Source organism: Purpureocillium lilacinum, assembly GCF_023168085.1.
Source record: "Purpureocillium lilacinum CBS 284.36 DNA, scaffold_6, whole genome shotgun sequence".
NCBI classification, from domain to species: Eukaryota; Fungi; Ascomycota; class Sordariomycetes; order Hypocreales; family Ophiocordycipitaceae; genus Purpureocillium; species Purpureocillium lilacinum.
The window spans coordinates 2455500-2470210 of NW_027072116.1; the positions used below are offsets into that span (position 1 = coordinate 2455500).

At 63.8% G+C, this 14711-nt stretch overlaps 2 protein-coding genes across 2 annotated transcripts; both read right to left on the minus strand.

The window, feature by feature from the left end:
* Positions 1 to 3: 3 nt before the first annotated feature.
* Positions 4 to 1521, minus strand: PLICBS_008644 (uncharacterized protein; the record flags this gene model as incomplete). The annotated part of the gene is made up of 2 exons (XM_018324901.1): positions 4 to 516; positions 574 to 1521. 2 exons carry the CDS (start codon positions 1519 to 1521, stop codon positions 4 to 6), a joined length of 1461 nt encoding a protein of 486 aa, XP_018176295.1.
* A 4740-nt stretch (positions 1522 to 6261) lies between these two features.
* PLICBS_008645 (uncharacterized protein) lies at positions 6262 to 8260 on the minus strand (the record flags this gene model as incomplete). Its single annotated transcript, XM_018324900.2, has 2 exons — positions 6262 to 7431; positions 7493 to 8260. 2 exons carry the CDS (start codon positions 8258 to 8260, stop codon positions 6262 to 6264), a joined length of 1938 nt encoding a protein of 645 aa, XP_018176294.2.
* Positions 8261 to 14711: the final 6451 nt, after the last annotated feature.

The window sequence follows — 14711 nt, forward strand, 5'->3', positions numbered from 1 at the left end:
CAATCAAATCTTGGCCCTCCATTTCCATCCGGTCGCGGCAATGCGCGAGGACATAAAGATGGTCGCCCCGGCAGTCATGAAGACCCCCGCCCAAATCTGCGCCGAGAGATGGGAACCTCCCGCCCGATCGATGAGTGCGCCCGCCGTGGGCGGCCCGGCGACAGTCGCAAAGGAGCTGAGCGTTTCTATCATGCCAAACCGCGTCCCCATCTTGCGCGGATCTTTGGTCAGGCTCGCGAGGGCCCCCACGAAGACGCCTTGGTTGGCGGCTATGACTATGCCCCAGAAGACGCAAAAGACGTACATGCCGGCACGCGTCGTCACGCCGATCCAGCTGAAGAAGCCGACGCCGACGAAGAAGGTCGCGACGGAGTAGGTGTTGATGGGGCCGAAGTGGTTGCTGGCGAGGTAGCCGGCGACGGGCCGTGTGGGGATGCCGAGCGCGTTGGTGATGAGCAGGAGGCTGACTGAATCGGTCGTCGAGAATCCAATGACGTTGCGGGCGAAGCTATTGATCTGTATCGAGTGAGTTACGCATCCTCTCATACATGTGCTATGGCTACGCTGACTCACAAAGAACAGTCCGGTGTAGATGGCGTAGAAGTTGAGAAACGAGCCGAGGGCGAAGAGCATGTACGGCAGTTCCCTAAAAGCCGTCCACTCAACCCACGGACCGGCCTTGCGCGGGGGCAGATACGGCCGGAGCATGAGGCAGGCCGCGACAGAGTTGACGAGGGCGATGAAGGCCGCACAGCGGACCGCCCAAGGGAAGCCGACCTTCGGAGTAAGGTACTGGACCGTCGCCGGGAAGATGACGCTCCCGACTGATGTGCCGGCCGTGGACACGGACAGCGCAAAGGCGCGGTTCTTGCGAAAGTAGGAGCTCGTGACGGACAGGGCAGGCATGAAGGCGATACCGAGCCCGAGCCCCGTGCAGATGCCCTGGGCGAGGAAGATCTGCCAGTACGCCGTGGCGAGGCTCGTCATGAAGGTGCCCAGCACGGCGAGGGAGCAGCCCACGATGGCCGCCTCGCGCGCGTACCCGGCGTCGACGAGCCGGCCGGACGGGGCGCACACGGCAAACGTCAGGAAGACCTGGACGGAGCCGATCCAGGAGACCTGCGCGGCGGGCAGGCCGAGGCTTTGGGTGTAGTGCAGCTGGTACACGCCGAACGTGCCGGCGTAGCCCCAGGTCATGGTGTTGATGAGATGGGCGGCGAAGACTTGCATCCAGGCCCGGAGGGGGCCTCCCGGCGGCTTGAACTCGACTTCGGTGCCGTCGCCGTGGTCATCGAGGATAGGGGGCGGCACTACGGGGGCGTCGACGTTGGATAGGGTCCGCTCGGGGTGCAGTTGAGCATCGTTGCCACCGTCATCGCGGTGGTCGTCATCGTCGTCCTCGTCGTCGTGGACATGGGCATGGACGTGGGCGCTCTTGTCTTCTTCGTCTTTACCCGCACGGCCCCGGGGCGGCGAGCCGGACGGCCGCTTTTCGACGTCGACGTCCTTGCTTGGGATCATGGCCCTGTCTGGGGTGACGCATTGACTGCAGGGTCGTCGAGGCGGCGACTCGAGGAGTCTCTCTCTCGCTCTCACCAGTGTGCGGCCCTTTGATTCTTCTGTGTGTGTGAGAGAGTGTGTTGTCTGTGTGTGTGCCTGACTTCTCGGCTTTCCGAGACTGCGAACCAACAGACGGGGGGGAGGCACCGTCCCAGTGGACCGTTTTATATACTTTTTCTGTTCCCTCTCTCCCCTCGTCGACGGACTGTGTACAGCCGGCGGCAGGATGAGGAGACTCGGCGCCCTTGCACAGAGTTTTCGCCTTTCCTTGCCCCTTGCCACCCTGGTTCGCCGGATGCGTGCCCGCGGATCGTCGTTTACGTACGAGGTTGTGTGCCGTGGAGCTGCTGTTCCTCATGCGCATGGGGAGGAGGAGGAGGGGCGGCAAGGTTGACGACGGCGTCCTCCCGAGGCCGGGCCCTGTCCATTCATCCACGCCTCCATACTGGACACTACATCCGCCCATCCATCCATCCATGGGGGCCTGCTGCCAGGTCGCGGAGGTCCACCGCCGCGTGACCGCCGCATGGAGAGCGCCCGCCCTTGGCGCCCTCCTCCTCATGTGGGTGTGGCACGTCGTCTCTCTTCTCTACGATGCGCTGGGGGGGCAGGGCAGGGCGGGGACGGACAGACTCCCGATATCGCCTCGGGAAGCGACCCCGAAGGTTGTTGGCAGGCGCGTTGTGGCCGTTTCGTCGACGCACGGCCCACGGGGACGGGAGCGGCCCAACGGGTGCCGATATAGGACACGCGGGCCAAGATACAGCATGTACTTCGTACGTCCACGGGCGTAAAGTCTAAAAGTCGACGCTGCTCCTCCTGGTACATTACCGTACAGTATGCCTTTTGCTTTCATCCTTGCCCCTTTTCTCTTGTCCCTCTCTTCCTTCCTAACATCCCTCCTCTCTCATCTCATCCCCTCTCTCGCCCCGCCGCCATGCCGTCTCTGAACCGATGACATTCGCCAGGCCCCGTTCTGCCGCGGCGATCCATACATCCATCCATTCGTCCCACCCCATGGTCCATCCAGCGCATGTGAATGAGGAAGGCGAAGGGAGGGCGCATGCGCCGCCGGTCTGTGTGTGTTGCATGTGTGTGTGTGTGGCCACGACGATAGACGATATGCTTAGACCTCCGTTTTATCAAAGTCTTACGTACCCGTTGCCTCTGCCCCTGGAACACCGAATCTGAGATAAAGAGAGAGACACAGAGGCGCTCGCGCGCGGAGAGCAATAACTCTGGTCTAATGGAAACTCGAGATGGGTGGTCGGAAGGAGCTGGCGCCGCCGGCGTGGCGTCCGGGGTAATACGTGGGGCGCGCGTGCCCGGAACGGCTGCGCTCGCTCATCTCGCCCTCACCTCACCCTCGTTCCGCCTTTGCAGGGGGAAAAATTTTCCCCTGGAACAGGATTTACCTGTCCGCGTGATGAGAGTTGAGAGTTCCCTTGTGTCGTCTGGGTGGCGGCGGCTGGCGGTCTGGTCTGGTGGCGGGCAACGTTGCACTTTCAAGACTCATGCTTTCAAACCGGTCAAGTTCAGCTTTGGGATGTTGCGTACGAGGGATTGGAGGACTCCCGGTGTGATGAACTCGTATGTGCATCCCGCGCTCCGGCCGCGGCGTCGAGTGCCGAGAGGGCTGTCCGAATGCCGCTGGGTTTGTTGCTCTCTTCCTCATCCTCATCCTCCAGAGCTCCTGAGTCCCGAAGGGGAGCGAGACCGAGTCCTTGGAGCAGCATAACAGAAGCAAGGGGAGCTCTATGATCTCGTACGTGCGTGTAAGGGGATGATATCAACACTGCCTCCATCGTTCGTTCCGGTCGTCAGCATGTACTCGGACTTGGCCATCAGCCCAATTCATGTCGCCGGTCACCTATTTGCCATGCCGCCCCTCCCCTCTTCCCTCGCTTCACATCGCCTCACATCGCCTCGCCAGCCCTGCTGCTGCAGCTTAAGCTCGGCGCCAGCATCGTATCGCATCGCAGCCCAGTTTCAGTTCCAGTTCCAGCCCCAGTCCCAGCCCAGCGCGGGCCACCACCACCACATTCAACACATGCTGCCAGAATGAAAATGTTCCGGTCCCATCCATCCCCCACCGCCAGCGCCAGCCGCCCGCTGCAGATGTGTGCGTCCGCCACGCGCCGATTCGCTGCAACCCCGCTGCTCGATCTGGGCCCCCGGTCCCCCCGTCCCCCGGTCCCAGCCCGTTTTCCGCTTCCCTGCGCATTCCCGTTGATGGACCCTATGACTCTCCCGCCGCAAGAAGTACTGCGTCCAAGTCCATGTGTTTTCAACTTTGGTCCTCGCAGGAGGGCCCCATCGGCGCGCCGCTCATTACCTGTTGCTTATCCGCTTACTGTCTGCTGGTGCAGTTGCTGCCAGCCGCCGTTTACCCCTCCTACGTCCAGCACCCAGCGGCTGGCGGGAAGTGGGGTACGTACTCGCAGCCGCCGAAACAAAACAAAACCTACCCGCCGCGCGACCAATGACGTCAATCCCTCTTCTCACTCCCATGTTCCCCGTATAAGTCCCGTGCACGCTCACGTGATGCAGCCGCTGGCAACAAAGCCCCAGGAACCAATCGGCTCGTCTCCACCGCGGCACCCCCCGCCGCCGCCGCCGCCGCCCAACGACAACACCCCTGTCGCGCGCCGCCCGCCCCGCCCCACCCTGAAACGGCTTTTCCCGACCGGTCGCGGCGCGCAAGCGCTCACAAAGAAGCGCCGCCATCCAATCCCTCCCCGCACCACACACGCGCGCGCGCGAGATCCGCCCGCCGTGCCGCCGTCTGCCGCCGCCCGCCGATGCCGATGCCGATGCCGCCCGGGGGCCCCACTCTCGTTCCGGAGCAGCACCAGCGCAGCCCAAGCCCTCAAGCCCCCTCCCCCCCATGCAGGCTAGCGGGGGCAGCGACGAAGAAAAGCAGCCGCGCAGCCGCCCAACGAAACAGTCGCATCTCTTCTGACTGCGGTAAACATAAACACCTGTCTTGCCTTGCACTCGAATTTTTTCTCATCGTGTTGCGCAGGTTGGAAGCCGATGTATGCGATGGCTTCTGTGTGTGTGCGCGCTGCCCCTGGCCGCCGAAGAGCCACCCAAAACCGCCAACGTGGCCAACCTACCTCCCCCCGCTTCGGCAGTTGCGCGGGCCGTTCGTTGCAAGGCTTCGTCGCCAGCGCAGCCTAACCTAACCTACACCCACCATCCGCGTAGAACCCAGGCGCGCACGATCCGTCGCAATCGCTGTACACTCCTGCGCCTAACGGAAACGCGACGCGGAGGCACAGGACATGATACCACCTACCTGCTATCCATCAACCGGGGCTGGGCGATCTCTGCGAACTTGGCCGGATCAGTTGCGTGTGAGCCACCTGCGATACTTCATCGTGGGCGTGGTGCGCATGCGTTTTCACCTACGGGTAGGTAAGGTAGATTAGTAGATAACCTCGCCTCCGCAGTGCGCGCCAGGTGAGCACTCACCGCCTCGCTATCCCGGCGTCGCATGCAATGCATGACGCGCATCAGCGTTCGCCTCGCAGCCCGTCCCAGCAACGACGGCTCGGCACGCGCCGTTTGCGAAAAATCCGACCATGCGCGCGCGCGAGTGCATCGACTCCTATGAGGTCGCGTAGAATGGCCCGCGGCGCCAAACCTCTAGGCACAGCGGCGTAGCGGCGCAGCAGCGTAAATTTGCGTCGCGACATGTCCAGGGCACGAGGGAAAGGAGCGTGAAAATTCACATGTAGCATTGATGGCTCCGCGGCCAACTAGGTACCGACCGAGACGTCAAGGAAAAATCGACCGGCAACAGACAGGATAAAAGACAAGAGAAAAAACTCAAAATAGGACAAGCCGCCCCGTTTCTCCCCGCCGCCGTCGCCATCGCCATCGCCGCCCCGTTCCTGGTGTGGTGTCGTCTACACCAGTCCAGCATCCCCGCTGCCCGTTTCGCCGTGACAAACTCTCCGTGGGAAAAAGCGGCAAAGGAAAACGCATACAGGCAACTACCCGCGAGAAGAACCCGCCTGCCCTCGCAAAAGACAACAGGCACCTGTCCCTGATCCGTCCATCCTACAAGGCGCGCCGCACGCGATGGGCAACACGCCCCGCGGCGGCCAGCTCTCCTCCTCCCGAGATCCATTCGGAAAGGCACTTTTCCAAGGCTCACACCACTCGTCCGTCCCTGGATTTTCGTCACCGTCCGCAACCCTCACCAGCGGCAAGGTACTGTGGCCCGTCCACCGTTGGGCTGGAGGGATGCGATCCCCACGCCCAACTGAGGCGCCCTCGCCGTCTGAACCCCTCTCCGAGCAGGGGCAGTCCGCCATCGAGACGGGATAAAAAGGAGAAAATAAAGACATGAAACCAACGACCTTTGTTGTTGTTGGACTGCGCCTGCCCTCTTCTTCGCAACGCCTGGTGAAAAGGAACGTGAATGGTCTTGCGCAGACCTGCAATAATTACAAACCGCCTAGAAGAGTCATGAAAAGAGCCCATCCCGGAAACAACACAAGAGGCGGAACCCTCTCCATATGTGTGGTGGTCAAGTTTTGAGGGCGCACGCCCTGACCGTTTATGTAGGCGAAGCGCCTTTTCCGTGTACAGCGAAGCCTGCCTGTAAACGCCGTCGAGATACCGCTGCGAGCCAGCAAGAACAAAACAGACATTGCGCGCGGACGCCCGAGTCGAGAGGCACGAGAACGGCTACCGCTTGCGCTTCTTGTTCTTGTCGGTATTTGTCAAGGCAGTGGTGAGGATGGGAGCGGCGGGCAGCAGGGCTGGCTGAGGCATGACCACGGCGCCCTCTTCCTTCTTGATTGGGACGCCCATGTGGCGACCGTAGCGGCCCTTGCGACCATTGCCTTCGTCCTCGCTGATGCACTGATCCGCCGAGAGACCGGCGTCGCGGCAGCGGCCGCAGGGACGCTGGCGGTCACATCCCTTCTTGCTCTTGCGGCATCGCTGGCAGCGGGGCTTGGTGGACAGGTCGGGCTCATCGTCGCCAGGCTGGCCGATGTGGCCGACAGAGGCCACGGACTGCTTGCGCGAATGGGTGGTGGAGACGGGGGACATGGGACCGGTGGCCGGCGTGGTGGGCAGCTTCTTGGTCTTGATGCCAGTGGGCTTGGGAGCCTTGGGCGGCTTCTGCGACGGCACCTTGGGAGCCGCGACGGAGGTGGGCTTGGGCTTGGTGGACGACGGCTTCTTGAGGAGGCCGTTCGCCGCAGCCTTCATAGACTCGCCGAGAGCATTGGCGCTGTCGTCGTAGCCGGCATCGCTGCCGCCGACGGTGCCGCCCTCGGTGGTGGGGATGAAGTGCGCCTCAGTCGTCGGGTATATCCGCTTGACACCGCCGGCGGCGTCCAGCTTCTGGCGGCGAGCAGCAGGCATATCGCCATCGCTCTCGCTCTCGCCGTCGCTAGTGGCGCCAGTGGACGAGGCGGCATCAGCGCGGCCACTGAAGGTATCGTCGAGGGTGGACGCTGAGGTCCGGCCATGTGAGACGGACGACTCGCCGAGCCGCATTAGCTGGAGGGCGACGTCCTTGTCCTCCTCCGACATGCAGCTGCCGACGGTAGGGTCGGGTGTTGGAAGCACGCCCACGCCGGTGCCGACGCCGCTGCCGTTGCTGGCATAGCCAATGCTGTTGCGGGAGCGGTGGCCATGAGAGGCAGGCGTGGCATACATATTGGAGTGGGCCAGACCACTGTGGTAGTTTTGCGGAGATTGCATCGGCCGGGGGTTCTGGAAGGGGTTCTGGCCAGGGTGGACAAATGGCATCGACGGCCGGTGGTGCTCGATACGGCGAGCCGGCGACACGGACGGGTTGGACGTCGCGGCCGGCATCTGAGGCGGCGCGAACAGCGGCAATTCCTGCGCGACGTTGTGCGGTTAGAAACTGCCGGGACTATGTGGGGATGGGGATGGGACATACCGAGCTCTCGAATTTTGCCCTCTTGCGACGGCCGCCCTCAACAATGTTCTCGACGCTGATGTCGGTGTTGCCAAGCTGCTCCTTGGTCTTGCCAGAGGCGGAGCTGGGGGCGCCATCGCCGCTGCTGTAGCCGTTCATGCTGTCGCTGTAGGCATCGGCGTGGCTGTGGGCGGTGGGCCGACGGCTCTTGACGGAGCGCGAGCGGCCGTTCTTGCTTGTGGTGCTGACCGACTCGCTCCTCCGGCCGCGAAGGGCGTTGGGAGACGGACTGCGGCGGCGCGACGTCGGGGAGCCGGGCTGGGCCATGTGCTGCTCCGCGCGATGCTGGGGCTGGGGGTGGTAGGCCTCGCCGTAGTAGGACTCGGGGGCAATGGTCGAGGGGTGATGGAAGGGATGGGGCGCAAAGACCGAAGGGCCTTCGTCGATGACGCGGACGTAGACAACCATGTGGTCGTGGAAGTTCTCGTAGCGCGCGATGAGGGTGTTGCCCATGTCGTCCTCGAAGCTGACGCCCTTGGAGCTCGTCGGGCTTGAGTAGAGGCCATAGAAATTCTTGACCGTGGTGACAATGGAGTCGGTGGTGTCATGGGGGAAGATTTGCACACGCATGGGCAGGCGCGCGCGGTACTGGGGCGAGCTGGAGAACATGAGCTCGAATGCGACGTTCTTGGGCGGCGCCGCCTGACGAGGCGAGACGCTGTCGCCCTGGGACGAGGGCCCCGACATGGCGGCGGCAGCGGCGGTGTCTATCGGCGACATGGAAGCCATGACGCCTGGATAGAGAGGGTTATTGAGGTCGCCGGAGGGTTGTTTGTCGGCGTGCTCGAGAGGGGTTGCGGGCGGACGAAGATCAGGCCCAGGAGCAGCAGCCGTCGTGGCGGCGACGAGGATGGCGGTGCGGCGCTGCGCTGTGCGCTGCGGGTTTTGTGTGGGTGGACCACACGCCGGGACAGGCCCAGAACGCCCGCCTGAGCAGAGCGGCGCGGCGGTATCGCCCGGGACGAGCGTCGACAGTCTGGATCCGGCCAAACGGCCAGAAGTGTTTTATTTCGGTCGGGATGCCTCGCGATGACGCTGGCCGTCGAGCAGGAGACGACAGGGCGACACCACCAAGGCCGTGGGCGGTAAGCGCCAACCTGGGGCTTTTGTGTGTGCGAGTGTGTGTGGTGTCGGCTTTCCGGGCTTGCGCGGCGACGACGGGCGACCGTTTGGCGAGGGGACGAGGGCTCGAGGGGAAGCGGGCTGGAGACGGACGAGGCTCGTTAGCAAAGTCCAGCTCTTGGACGATCGGGATGAGGGAGAGAAGTGCGTCGCCAGGGCCGCCCGGCACCTGGCGATGGGGAGGGGGAAACGAGCGAGGCGCCCCGACGGCATCATCGCACGACTGCCGGGCGAGGCGACGCAGGCACGACGGCGAGAGCGGGCACGGGGCCAGGGGCGGCGGGGGGATTTGGGCATGCGAAATCGAGGCAGGGGAGTGATCGCGCATGGCGATAGAGTCGATGGAACTCACCAGGGATGACAGGAGTGGTTTGGATGGTTGTCGATGGGCGGGCGAAGGCGAAAGGATGTGTGCATAGAGGGAAAAGAGGAGCAACTGGGCGAAGGTCGACCGATTTTGTCGCTGGCTGGCGGCGGTGGACCGCTGGGCCTCGCCGTCCTCGCCTGTGCTGCGCTGGAGCCGCTGCTGGTGCTGCTGGGAGGGCACCTCACCCACCCAGCTGGCGCCGGAACCGCTGGACTGGGCTGATGGGGAGGCTGCTGGACGGCGCCTACCTGCTGGCCTCTAGCACCTCGCTCACCCGTGGGTTGGGGCAGGCGCCGCAGCGGGCGGGCAGCACCAGTGATACAGTGAGGGCCCGTCCAGCGCGGCACAGTGCCGGCCAGCCAGCCAGCCAGTCAATCGATCAATGGGCAGCGCCCGTCTGGCTCAATGGAACTGCCGGGCGCGCCAGGGCACCACCACCGCTCGTTGGGCTAACGTAGCCGGGTGGGCAGGCAGGCAGGCCCAGTCGACACACAGTGATGAGTTCCATACTGAAGCTAGACTTGCGCCGCCCGTTCTACCCGACTCTTTCGCGCATGACCCAAGCCTCTTTGCGCGCAGCCTCGTCATCGACTGTCCCTCTCTCCCACCACCACCCAGGCCAGGAACACATGGATATCTAGATAGATGGATGGAGGACAGGCGCAGCTGTGGGCTGGGTCCAGCACGCAGTGGTGCTCCTCGTGCTGCTGAGGGCGGCCACTTGAGGGGGCCTGGCTGGCGACACGGCCCAAGAAACGACAAGACCCATGGTAGGTGCATGGCCACTGTGCGCCGGGTGCCCGCTGCCGATCACCTCAGTTGCGGGCTGGGCTGCACCCGCACCCCGACGTCAGCGCATCTGAGCCGACGGCGCTGACGGACATCCAATTGCTTCCAGGTTGAAGTGCGGGCAGCGGCCCAGCCCAGACCAGCCCAGTCTGTCCGTGTGTACTAGGTTAAAAGCTGCCTTGCATCGAGGCAAGGTATGGATGCCCGCAATCAAGCTGGGCTGCCCGCCTGGGTCACAGTTTGTGGGTACAGTGCCAGGTGCCGGCGCTGGCACTTTGGGGCCCTGGGCTGGTGCCAGACTCGCCCGCTGCGAGGTCCCAAGGTATGCAAGGCCTAAAGGCCTGCTTCGTAGCACCATCCCCAACAACGTCGACGACGTCGGACAAGAGCCAATGCCGCCCAATTCGGCGCTCCCGTCGACCGCGACTCCGGGAAGGCCATCAATGCGGCCGTTGCTCGCACCCCGGCGCGATGCGCCAGAGCTTGGGCTCCCACGCCGACACCTCGACGGGACGGGGATGGGATGGGCTTGGGATGGCATGGGGCTGCCACAGGTGGAGGAGGGACCTGGCTGGCATGTTGGGTGGATGGGATGGGCTGGGATGGGATGTGGGATGGGATGGGGACCGGCTACCTACACGCACACACTCGCACGCACACGCACACACACACACCACACCACACTCGTTGCGACGTGCTAACCTACCTTGTTGATGCGCCCTCGCTGCGACTCCATGGTGCGCCAGCCGGGTCTGGGTCTGGGTCTGGGTCTGGGTGCCCAGTCGGCAACCGCAACGCCAACGTCAACAGACGGTGAGCATGGAGAGGAGCCCGGCGGCCAAGGGGGGGCGCGACGTCTTGCCTCTCTGCTCTCTGCTCTCTCTCTCTCTCTCTCTCTCTGTGCTCGCAACAACTCGTCAACACCTCAAGCAACAGCTGATAAAGAACCCTCCGCCGTTTCCTCTTGCTCGCGCGCGCGCCCTGTGACCCTCCCACGAGCTAAACGAGGCCTCAGTAGCGGGCTCAACAAACCCATCCATTCGCACCGCTGGGCTCCCAGACCGCCCGCTGGCCACCCAGGCGCCGGCCCAGGACGCCACCGGCCGATGCGCCCCTCTCCCGCCTCTCCCTGTCTGTCTGCTTGTCCGTCCGGCTCGTACTGTACGGCACGGCACTGTAGGTAATAGCGGAGAAGCGGGAAGCCTGTACGGCGCAAAAGGTACATGCCTCTGCTGCTGGCCGACCAAGGTGTAAATAACCTTACGAAAGTAGGCGCAAGGCAGGGCGTCTCTTCATCTCCTGCTTCGCTGCACTGCGCTGCGCAGGCGGGCCCGGACTCTTCACGCATGGCGCCCGCCTGCCCGCCTGCCCCCCTTCTCCGCTCCAGCAGGCGTTTCAACGTGCCGTCTCCGGCTCGGCTCCCATGCCCCCATGGCCACCATGCCCGTCAGTCACCTCGCCTCACTGATCAGGCAGGGCAGTGCAGGTCAAGGCTCGACACCAGCCTCCTGCGACCGAGTCGGGGACGTGGTTCCGGGGGTCCGTGGCAGCAGCACGAGCAGGAACAGCGCATCATCCACCCGCGCGTGCACCCACCACCCGCGCACAAGCTTTGTCCGCCACGCCTCTCCGTTGGCTGGATGCCCGTCCGTGGATCCATCTCTTCCCTGACCCGCAGCTCCGGCAAGCAAATGGCAGCGCGAGGCCCTTCTCCACAGGCCGGCCTGGGTTGGAGCAGCGTCGCTAGCCCGCCTTGGGGGCGCATTCCTGGTCCCTCACCTCACCTCACCTCACCGCAAGGCGCCCATTGTCGCATCCGGGCTGCTGCTGCGCGCCTGCTCCCGCTCGCCCAGCCTGTCTTGCGAGAGCGAGCGCGCGCCCCTGGGCGCATCGCAGATGGCGTCGCGAACAGGAGTCGAGTGGTTCACCCTCGTTCATGCCCAGAGACGGGCGAGCGCACGACCTCGTCTGGATCTCGGAGCGCTGCGGGCCAATGGTGTCCACGTCGGCCGTCCCAGAGCCGCCCGTTTTCTCCTGCAAAGGCAGGGGTCACAAATGCGACGAGCGGAGAGAGAGAGAGAAGGTGTGTGCCAGCCTGTCTGCCAGCCAGCGTGTGTGTGTGTGCGCATTCTGCGTGTGCGCGCGCTTGTGCGTCCGACTGGCGGGGATTCCGAACCGTCGTCTGCGCTCGCTCTCTGACTCTCTCTCACTCTGCCGAGCATGAGAGAAGGAAGCAGGTGAGGCATGAGGATCGGATGCCGCCTCGGCCGGCGCAAGACAAGCAACGAGCCCAGTTGAGACATGGTCAGCTCGGCTCCAGTGACTCAGTTAGTTGGCGATGCGACTGGGCGCAAACCACCGCAGAACCGCTCGTCATGGGGCGGGCGCACGCTTTTGCCTCGTCGTCACGCACCCGTTCTCTGGCTGGCCCGAGCGGCGTCGCGAATCCCACCTACCTACCTGCATGGACCCGTTATTGCCCCCTCGTAGGCTCCGTAGACGCCAACTCGTCGTTCCTGGGGTTGGCCGCGCTCACGCTCTCGACCGACTGGCCTGGCGCAGGGCTCTGGCTGGCTCTGTCGTCGCGTCTCCATCATGGCAAACTCATTCTGTCCTGCCTTTCCGGCCGGCGCTCGTATACCAGATATTAGGCGCGAGTCGCCCTCTTTCAGTCGCACGCCCCGCCCGAGTTTCAGCCCCCCGGCCTGAGTGGCCTCAGACAACCTTTCTGGCAGTCGTTCGTTACCGCCGTTTTTGGGTTGTGATACCAGGTCGCATCGGATCGAGCGACGGCGCCGCTCGAGGTTTGGTGCCAATTCGCGCCGCGCCGCGCATGACAGCGCATCCAGTTGCCTCCACGGTGCTTTCGTCTGGGCATTTGGGCAGTCCAGGATCCCTGCGTCAAGATCTAGCGGAGGCACCAGGAGGACCACGGCATCTGCGCATGTCAATGGCGGGGTTGAGGGGTCCCTGGTCTCCATGCAACTGCTCGCGGGCGCAAGGTACGAATCAGAGGTCAACGACCACCACGGATACTTCGCACCAAGGTTGGCGTTGGTCCTCGCTGACTCCTCCCGACTGCACCGTCGTGGGTGCATTTTCTCGTCCGTCACCGCCGCAGGCCGGCCTCATCCGCGCCAGCGTCTCCGGTCGCATGTAGCCTCCCGGGGTCAAATCAGGACGACGGCCACGGGTCTGGGTCGCCACTCGTGCGAGGCACCTGTCGGCCTTTGTTGGCGGCGAACACACATCAATGAGTGGCGTGGCATGTGTGCCCGGTGCATTCAACGTCGCACACTGGTGCGAGACAGCGCAGGCAGGATGATGTCGCATGATGCGCGAGCAGTTGGAGATATTCTCGGCTGGCCGCGAGCTATGGCGCGCAAGGTTGGCAGCCTTGCAATGAGTCAGGCGCAAGGGAACAGCGTGCGCCGACCAGGATCGCCCTGGCTGGGCTGCGCGCAATGGAGAGCGCAATCGTGACAACCCGTTGTCATGTGTCTAATGAGGAGCTGTCCAGACAAGGAAGCGTTTGGCATGCAGGCTGGTGCTCACGCTTTGCCGACGGGTCCGGGGGGCGTTCGGGGCAGATCCGCCTCATCAGCTGTTATCGCAACATCACATCACAGACGGCGGCGGCGGGCATCCCTTCGATCTCAGGCATGTCGTGGACTGGGCGGTGGGCCTGGCGCACGCGGGAACGGCAGCCTGTTGGCACGGGCGAGCTTGGCTCTGCCGTTGACACAAGCAAAAGGTCCCGCTTGCGACGGCGCCGTCCAATGTCCATCAAGGGACTCTGGGCCAAGCATCCGTCGACATGACATCGGGCCTTTGCGATTCGAGTCGAGCGCTCTTCTACGACGGACGTGGTGCGGGCATGTTGCTGCGCGAGTGCCATCATCCCCAGGTATCGATTTGCTGGCGCCCGCCTGCAGGGGCAGTGGTTCCCTGACAGATCGACCGAGTGGCACGACCTGCTGGTGGATGCCGTCGGCAAGACCACAGCGCGCCGAGGCGGGCGATGGGCCCAATGAATCGGAGATGGCGTCCGCAGCGGAAATGGGTGTCTCTTGTGGTCGAATTGTGTCGCGCCGCGGTGGGTAGCCTGGAAGCAAAAAACGGGTGGCTTTGTTGAGCATCTCTAGCGCGAGCGGTGGTGTGAGGGGGGAGGGATGGCATCGCATCGATGGATACCTTGCTCGGTCGGGAATACGGACACAATGCCAGGCCGAGGGGTGTTGTTTGGCGCACAAATAGACGAAGGAGCTCGAAGCTGCTCGCACGTCGCGGACAAGCGCCGTGTTGCGTCGCAAGTGTTTGGCTTCGACCCCCAGCCATGGCCGCGAGCGAGCGCGAGCATGAAACACTGGCCTGGCTGGACGCGCCGTCAGCGCACTGCGTCGCCACGTCCGGGCGCCTGCAAGAACGCACCTCCGAATCGAGACGTCGATCGACGGCCGCCCAGCGATGGAGGCTAAACGAATGCGCGGAGCAGAAAAGGCAGCGCGCAGCCCCGGGCGCCATGTTTCGCGGCATTGTCATCGGTGTCCGGCCAGCGACGGAACCAGGCACTGTGCGACAGTGCGAAATTGGCGGAGCTTGGATCACGTGAGTCCGCGTCAGGGTGGCGCGTTTGCCCTGGCACTCCTCCCACGCGTGCCGAAATGTTGCTTTGGCGGGAGGGCTTGCCGCGCCTTGCAGTACTTTCGCTTGAAAACTTGCTCACATATGGTCCCCCAGTGCTGGATTATACCCTCGCAGATTTTTGGCTTTGTCAACCTTGAGGGCGCATTGCTGTCATTACTTGTATGCTTTTTGGCCATTTCATGAACTGGTCAGTGAGACGCGATCGCTAAGCGAGCGCAGCTAGATTGGGACTAGCGCCGAAATGCATTTTGGCCC